This window comes from Octopus bimaculoides, chromosome 3, assembly GCF_001194135.2.
Source record: "Octopus bimaculoides isolate UCB-OBI-ISO-001 chromosome 3, ASM119413v2, whole genome shotgun sequence".
NCBI lineage: Eukaryota > Metazoa > Mollusca > Cephalopoda > Octopoda > Octopodidae > Octopus > Octopus bimaculoides.
This window is the reverse complement of record NC_068983.1, coordinates 81,052,747-81,062,488: the sequence shown is the minus strand read 5'-3', so window position 1 is coordinate 81,062,488 and position 9,742 is coordinate 81,052,747. Positions and strand designations below refer to the sequence as shown.

The 9,742-nt window shown below is 29.1% G+C and overlaps 1 protein-coding gene across 16 annotated transcripts in view; it reads left to right on the top strand.

The window, feature by feature from the left end:
- Nucleotides 1-9,742, top strand: part of LOC106881143 (zinc finger protein rotund) — a 431,625-nt gene that overhangs the window by 399,065 nt on the left and 22,818 nt on the right. For 15 of the 16 annotated variants that reach the window (XM_052966235.1, XM_052966241.1, XM_052966238.1 and 12 more), the window contains 2 exons: nucleotides 3,925-4,008; nucleotides 7,091-7,120. In XM_052966235.1, coding sequence (XP_052822195.1) covers nucleotides 3,925-4,008; nucleotides 7,091-7,120 — 114 coding nt within the window. The remainder of the gene's footprint in view (nucleotides 1-3,924; nucleotides 4,009-7,090; nucleotides 7,121-9,742) is intronic. The other variant, XM_052966239.1, reaches the window with a different exon arrangement.

The following is a 9,742-nucleotide window of genomic DNA, read 5'->3' as shown; positions in this document are numbered from 1 at the left end:
TATAATAATAATAATAATATTAGAGATAAAATCCAAAATTACAGGTAAAAACTCAATTAAAGTCAATTTATTAAAAATTAGAATTAAATTAATATATATATATATTACACCACCACCCCACTCACACACACACACATACATCTCCTTACTCAGGTGAATTATTACCTTGCTTGGGAACAAGTAAAGGTTGGTAACAGGAATAACATCCAGCTGTAGAAAATCTATCTCAACAAATTTTGTCTGACCCATGCTATCATGGAAACCTGAGCATTAAAACATGATTATGATGAAAATATACTTACATGTTTGTGTGCATGTATATGTATAGATGAGTAATATGTGTGTGTAGTATATATATATATATATATATATATATATATATATATCCATACACACATACTTTATTTAAATTTTTTTTTTTTCGTTAATGTCTCAATGACTTATTTTTATTTTGTAACTTCAAATGTACTATTTAGTGACCACATCACTCATGATTTGGAATTATTCAATAAGACACAAATAGTTCTGTTCAATATGAACCTAATTTCATTAAAAACATGACTATTTTCTAAGAAGGTCTCTTAGGAAATTTCTTGATTTTGACAAATTCCATATTATTATTATTATTATTATTATTATTATTATTATTATTATTATTATTATTATTATTATTATTATTATTATTATTATTATTATTATTATTATTATTATTATTATTATTATTAAGGTGGCAAGCTGGCAGAATCATTAGCATGCTGGGTGAAATGCTTAGCAGCATTTCGTCTGTCGCTATGTTTTGAGTTCAAATTCCACTGGGGTCAACTTTGCCTTTCATAGTTGATGAAATAAGTACCAGTTATGCACTGGGGTTGATGTAATTGACTTAAATCCCTTCCCCCAATTTTGAGGCCTTGTGCTTCCAGTTGAAAGGATTATTATCATTATTATTATTATTATTATTATCTAAGGAGGTGAGCTGGAAGAAACGTTAGCATGCCAGGCAAAATGCTTAATAGCATTTCGTCTGTCTTTACATTGTGAGTTCAAATTCCACCAAGGTCGACTTTGTCTTTCATCCTTTCAGGGTCGATGAAATAAGTACCAGTTATGCATTGGGGTCAAGGTAATCAACTTGTCCTCTTACCCAAAATTTCAGGCCTTGTGCTTATAGTAGAAAGGACTACTACTACTATTATTATTATTATTATTATAATAATTATTATTATTATTATTATTATTATTATTATTATTATTATTATTATTATTTAGCTAACGTACATGATCCAACTATTATATGGGTAATGGTACTCTTTTTTTTATGCCATTATTCTTTGTCCATTCTCTTTCTGCAAGTCAGCAACTAAAAGGTATTTTTGCTATTAATTTTCAGTAAAAGCTATTCTAGTTCTAAACTGGATAGTTTTATTTTATAATTTTTTTTTTATTCTATAGTTTTATAAATGGTTTAATAAATTAAATATTTCACCTGATGTTTTATTTTGGCAATATCTCTTATTAGTACAAAGGTACTAATAAGTATCTGTTGTTGGCACTCCGTCGCTTACGACGTCGAGGGTTCCAGTTGATCTGATCAACGGAACAGCCTGCTCGTGAAATTAACGTGCAAGTGGCTGAGCACTCCACAGACACGTGTACCCTTAACGTAGTTCTCGGGGATATTCAGCGTGACACAGTGTGACAAGGCTGACCCTTTGAATTACAGGCACAACAGAAACAGGAAGTAAGAGTGAGAGAAAGTTGTGGTGAAAGAGTACAGCAGGGTTTGCCACCATCCCCTGCCAAAGCCTCGTGGAATTTTAGGTGTTTTCGCTCAATAAACACTCACAACGCCCAGTCTGGGAATCAAAACCATGATCCTATGACTGCAAGTCCGCTGCCCTAACCACTGGGCCATTGCGCCTCCACTTTCAAGTATCTACTGACATACTAAACATAGTTTCTTAACTGTTTTGCGTATATGTGTAAACATAATTCTGAAACTGAAATGAACTGTAAATGCTTGAAGTTATTTAGCCTTATGTCAGCTCTGATCAAGCAGGCATGATGAAAGATGCTCCATCCATATCCATAACATATCTTTATATATCAAGATCCATATTATCCTCAGGTGTCCTTTTGATTTTGATAATAGTGTATGTTGGGATGGGGAGGGGGAGATGCAAAGGGAATGTTTAAAAGGTTAGTTTTGAGGAAAATTATATAAATATAAAAAAATACATTTGCACACAGTTCATGAAAAATGTTAGAAATTGCAGAACCCGGCAACTGGAAGCCACATTATTGCTAGTTTGTGTCAATTTTAGTGTTCTTTTCTCATCAACCATCACCTAGATAATAATAACTATGGTTGAAGTCAATAAGGTATTTCTACCAACTACTGCTGAGATATGCATTCAGTGCTGTACGTAGTAGAATATATGAGAGCTATCAGCGTTTGTTTCCACAACTGGCAAAGGTTACAAAAAACATGGAATACCTTTTTAAAAAAATTATAATTTGAAAGTTCAATTTTTGTTACTGTAAATTTCAAAATCTGAAAATTCAATCAAATTTAAGATTATTATTATTATTATTATTATTATTATTATAGTGGATGTCATAGTGTAAGAGTTTCCAGTGAATTGAATTTATAACTCAGTTTCACACACACACACACACACACACACACACACACACACACACACACATTTACACTTATACACAAACACTGACACTAAAATTACAAATTCTTGCACAGTTTTTTTGTTTACTTTATAATTTTATGTAATCTTTTTTTATAGTTAATATTTTCCCACTAGAAAAGAATTTCTTTGCAAATGATTTGCTTATTTTGGTTAGGTATTTGCTAATGATGGGAACAGTGAGACAGAAAGAACTACTCACTAAATGAAAATTTCCCTCCAAATCCGTTTCCTAAGTACCATTCATAATGCTCATTCAATATTCTCTTAAAACTCAATAAATTTGCAAACCTTTTTACAGTTCTGTCTTCAAGTAAAGAATATACATATCCATATGTATATTCACAAATAATATGAATATAGAGAAACAGTTGTTTAGATAATGATGATGATGATGTTGTAGTTATCTACATACATTTTGATAAAGAAATATTATATTTATTGTAAAGATTATTTGCCAACCTAATATGGCAGTCCCGGTTGGGATGAATGCTACTGTTGTTTAGCCCCAGGAAACATTGTCTCCAGTTGTCTATGCGACACACAATCTGTGTCCTTATATTTTCAAACAGGAGACTGCCATATTATATTGGCAAATAATCTATACTTTAAAGTAGTTACTGTATGTCTCTCGTTGAGAGATTTAGAAATAATAATGTTTCTGTTATATTTATTCTAAATGCAAAAAAAAAAATGGGCAAGACATATAACCCATCATTATACACAACTATCCACTAAGAAAAAGTCATAAAGCATTTGTTATCATTAGCTTCTTCTACACTCTTATACCACTGTTTCTTGACTGAGAGTGTCTTTTATTGACATCCTTATTCTTCTTCAAAAACTCACCTTTGTAAAAGCAGGTGGAAGCTACGTAATGTAGTTTTAAACTGATGTGTAACTATAGTAATTGTTAAATATTTGCCAATTTCTCAAGATTTCAATAACAAATAATTTTCTAAGCAAAAGAGTTAATATAAAACAATGTACATATGTATACACACAGACACACATATATAATGTGCAGTCTTTATAAGGAGTGTGGGAGAAGAGCCCTAATTTACATGCTCAGAAACTAAAAACCAAATACTTTATTGCTTTTAAAATATTTGCTATAATTGCTAAAAACCAACACTTTCTTTGAATTTTTAGTTAATTAAATTGTATTGTCATGAAAGTCTTTTGCTTCCTGTCCCTATACAACTGCATTTTCTCCCATTAGACATACAGACATATCATTCCTACAAGCCTCTGTGGAGGAAAGCATGTGCTGGTCAAATAGATGATCACTTAGGTGCATATGAAGGTAAGTGACTACGCTGAAATATTATTGTGTCATTTTTCCCATTTACACTTTCAGTTTCCATTTTTCTCTTTTCTCTGATCACCTCAATCCGCTCAACCCTCTCAGTAAAAGAGAAGTATTTATTTTTATAGAGTTATGCCAGTTTCTTTTACCATCATTGGCTTTACATATTTTATTACATGCTACTTTATGTAGAAGTTCAGTGAGAACAACATAATGGTGTTGACCATTGTCCATTAGCAATTAATCATCATTCTTGTCTCTTATTTTAAGCTATCAAGCCTTTCACAACATTCATAACAAGAAACTGCTAACATAGTAATATGTAAGTTGCATTTATAATATAAAAATGTAATAGAATTAAAATAAAAATTAATTTTAAAAACTTAGTTTCTTGTCCTGACAAAATCATCATCTAATAAATTTGTTTATAACATTTTGTAATCAATGTTATGAATGTTATATTCATTTAAGCTGATAACAATGTGTAAAAGATTGGCAGGTTATCATCTAAAGTTGATCATTGCCAAATATTAGATTGGCTCAGATGTAATGATACTTGATTATAAAAGGTTTCAATATAACAGGTTTGAGTTCAAATATTTAGGCTAAGAATCTGTAATATACTGGTACAAGTGGTGACACACTGGGACATGCCTATGTTGACTTTGTTGATATCCAATAAGAAATACTTGATCTCAGAACGTTATGCTGCAAGGTCTATGCATCTGACTATTCCACAACAGCAATAAAAATAAATTGTAAGAATAAATTTGCAAATTTTGTTTATCTGATAAAAAAATAGTATTTATCTGATAAATGCTGTTCATCTGACATCAGTTATATTATTTTTTATTTTGTTCTTTTTCACAAGGCAACAATTTTGTTTTTATCAATGAAAAATGTCAATAATAGACCAACTGCCGTTACTTATGAGCAACTATTATTTTCTATGGTAAATTTGTTGTTGCAATACCAAGTTAAAGAAAGGACATTTGTCTTTTGTTTATAATCATCTACATAGAAATGAAATTTTTCAAATTTCGATTTTTTTCTTTTTTCACAGCAGAATGGGTTACATGCTATTTAACCTCATATAGTTTGAGAACATCAATGTAGCTTACATATTTAGTCTTTGGAAATCTCTGCATGGCTTACATATTCCAATTTATTTCTCAATCGAGCTCACCAAATAAAAAGCCTTGTAATAATTTTGCAATGATAGATGGCATTACATTTAGTTTCTTGTTCTTGAAAAATGTTCACAGAAATAAAATATACAGAATTTAGATGAATGAACTACTAGCATTTTTACTTGAAATCATTTTATTTATTCATTTATCAAGTTATTTATTTATTTGCATGTGCATGTTTCATTTATCTTAGAAGGTTCATTATCTGCTGTGTGTAAAACTTATAAAATGTTGTTCTTTAATAAAATATTTCAATGAATTTTATTTTTGAACATAACTCCAAGAAATTTTTAAAAACACAATTGATAAATATTCACATTAAGTACAATCTTTTTTTACTAAGTTTTTTTTTTTTTTTTTTTGTGATTTACAAATTATTTCGCTAATTTCCATTTTGCACAATCTTCATTTTTCTTTATTTTCACTTCTGATGGCAGGGGCTATGTTTTAGTTGCAAATATGATGACCGTGTTTATACCCCCTTAGCATTTTTTTTTTGCACAGGCAAACAGTATCTGTCTAATCTGCATCACAATTTGCTGTGTACCTATTCATTATGTACAGGTTATGGCCCATCTAGTCAACATCAGACAAAATTATATCTATCTACTTTGGTAATGTAGTCAAATACAAAGATATTTTTTGTCATCCATCCTACCGATGCTGATTATTCAAAATGAAGGTTAGCTCTCATGATGGTTCCAGGTATTACATTTGAAGTGTTCATCGCTTAGATTAATTGCCAAAATCAGGGTTAGTATATTCAGTCTTCTCACCAAATTGTACCAAAATACACCCAGTATACACTACAGGAAGGCGTTTCTATTGGCAAAAGATTTCCTAACAATCAAGCCAGTTAGAAAAGGGTTATTGTACGGGAAGTGCTAGTTCCTTTGAGCAAACCAAATCCTCATTCCAAGCTTTGAGGATTTTTAAAAATAAATAAATGTTTAATGATTTATTAATAGATACAACTTTAGATATGTTTATATTTCATAGTGGAAGTTATTCAAGAATACTTGTTCATCATATTTCTTCATTCCTTGGTGAAACATTATTGTGCTTAGGGATCCAATGAACTACTTGTATTATGGGGGGAAAATACAAAACATTCTTTTTTTTTCTTTGTTTTTGTAAATGTATTGAAAAAATATAATCAATGATACTTATTAGTCCTGAAAACAATGTCAACTGCATCAACATCAGTAATCTGCAAGCTTGCAAAGGTCTTTTGTGCTGTTCATTCTCTAGCTAAATAACAAAAGAGATATAATTGTGAAAATTAAAGCCAGACCTTGAAGAATTTAAATTTAAAGATGCAAGTTCAAATCATATAAACAAACAGTCTCTTTGTTTACATTTTTTAAATTCTGAATTACACTATTCTGGGAGGGCCCTTCAAAGGGCATATTGTGCTGTTCCCTCTTCCTTGTTAATTCCATATATTATCTATGCTTTGTCCTTTGTCCAAAGTCCACTATGTCATATCTTAATTATGGATAAAATATTAACCTTACATTTCTTTTTACAAAAAAAATGTAAAAGAGTCAATAAAAAGAAGAAATTCTAACTTCTGTGTTTACAATGATCAGATTGACTTTTAAAAGTATTTTTCTTCTTTTTTATGATGTAACCTTATTTCCCTTTAAATATTTCTACATTATTCTTTAATTTCCTTTCATTTCTTCAGTATTACATAAAAATCTCAAAAAAAATTATATAACTATAATGAAGATATTTCTTATCTTCTTGAGAAATAATAGACTTTAAATTCACTATTAATATATATCATTAATACATCTCAGTTTAATTGATTTGATTTTTCTAACAAATATAATTTGGCATGTTATTTGACATTAGGTCTGAGGTTTCTTATTCTGTTCTTGTAGACCAATCATATTTCATGAGCGGAACAAAATGTAAGTCTTTGAAATCAGATCTTCTAATTAATTTTGTATCATTGTTAACAATAATTAAGAATTCTCTAAATCTAAATGTTGTCTTGTAAGAACTGTTTTAGCCTTAAGACACATAAACACTGATATTTAACCTATTTCAACCATACACTAAATCAACATGGCCATCTATGGAACATTTATGATACATTTTATTTATCTTATAAGCACTTTGATTTTTTTTTTTTCAAACTTCAGTTTCTTACCATTGTTGGCATTGAAACTAATAAATCTATTGTCGCTTCATATCTTAGTTTATTTTTATCTGAATATCTTTTCCATTTCTACATTATCTTAATAGAAAAAAGAATGGATGATAAAGAGAAAAAAAAGCCAAGATAGCATTTATTCTTTACTATAACAATTTTTCTGTTAAAGAGATGTTCTAACACTTTAAAATCATTATTAACATTCCTGCTTATAAGATAAATTCTCCTTTGTTTCATCACACAATTCAAACCACTTGGTTATGCAAAAAATACACTTGAAAATAGAGTGTTTGGCTTTTTATGTCATTTTTGCGAGTGAAGTACTTTTTCAAGTTATTCAAATTTAGGCATGCATTATTAACTATAACTTATTCATGCCATTTCTGTTTTCTTTTGCCAGAACTTCTAACAGATAATAATTTTCTGAACCTGTTTCTTTAAGCTTATTCAGAGAATGGGAAGTCTCACTTTATGCAAAATGACAGTTGCCTTTACATATTAATATCTTTAAAGTGTACTTTCTGCTTCTGTATATCTAATAGTTGGTCAACAACAAACATATGTATGTATGTACATATATATATATATATACATGTATCTATACATATGTTTGTATATATCATAAGAATGTAGATAAGTTTGTACATTTATTCAATACATTCTTACATGTGTTTCTTCAATGAATAAATTCTTTATTAAAGGTTTTACCATACAATCAGATTGCATCATCAAATCATCAGAGGTTGTATAGAATATAAGAAAATTTGTAATAGTTAAACCTACCTTCTGCCATGATTAAGGTCTCAAAGAATTTATTTAAATGGGTTAGCAGTTTATAAAGAGAAAGTTTCTTATAATAGAGATGATGGTGTGCTAAATTGTCATGTGGTCTAGAAGAATGAACATAGGTTTTTGTTACCAGATGGCGAGCACTAATGATTAGGATAGACATATTAATCTGCTTGAAAGCTTCGTTTAATTCTCACTTTTATCTGACCAACACTAGGCAACTAATATTTACACATACATATATAATATCATTTACACACACATATAAATGGTTTGACATATACACCTAAATAGATACATACACACACATGCACAGATATATGTACAGGCCTTCATAGTTCAAATTTATATATACATATATATATATATATATATATATAAAAATTAATAATTAAGGGTACTAGCAAGCAGGGGAGATTAATTATATGCATATTTTTGTGTATATATGTATATAAATGAATGTAGAAATGTGTGTATGTATACATATGCATACATACACACACACACACACACATATATATATATATATATATATATATATATATATATGTTTGTAAATGAGTACTTACATTTATTTATATGTATGTGTGTGAAAGTCATTCTGTATGTAACAGAATTTGTGAGAATGTATGTTAACTACCTAGTGTTGGTCAGATAAAATTAAAGTTATAGTAACTTTCAAATAGATTAATATGTCTATCCTAGTCATTGACTCTACCATCGCATCATAAATCTATATTAAATGTTGCAGGCCACATTGTGACTTAATATACTTACCATCATCTCCATTGTTATAATAAACTTCCTACCTTATAAACTACCAACCTGTTTAAATTCTGTTGGAAAGACGATGTGTGGGTTGAACCACCTAAGGCAAATTTCTCATTTCATATATAATCTCAATGATTTATGCAATCTGATTGTAAGGTAAATCTTTGAATACTATAAAACTATTCTGTAATGAAATACATGTAAGAATATATTGAGTAAACATATAAACCTATCTCTTCTCTTCTTTTTTTTTTTTTTTTTTTTTTTTTTGTTTGAAATACATTCTGTGTTCTGGGTATTGCTGGATAACTTCAACAGGATATTTCAAAAAATAATTTGAATTCTCTACATGCACACACTGTTCAAACTATAAAGGAACTCATGGGTTTCTAAACTTTGGTTATATATTCTACTCTATATACTGAATGACAAGAATTTTACATACATGCATGTATACATATATATATATATATATATATATATATATACACACATACACACACACACGTATATATGCACACACACACACATGCATATATGTGTGTGTGTATCTCTCTCTCTCTCTCTCTCTCTCTCTCTCTCTCTCTCTCTCTCTCTCTATATATATATATATATATATATATATATATACACACACACACATGTATATAATATATAGCAATAATCAACTAAAAAAACTATTTGCTGAACTATCCTGGAAGTCAAAAATACACTCTACTTCTGAGGGTTATGATATGCTAAACTAACTTTGATACTTTTTAAATGTTATTTTATATGTATTGTCTTACTCAGATTGGTTCTCTAATATGTTATTTTT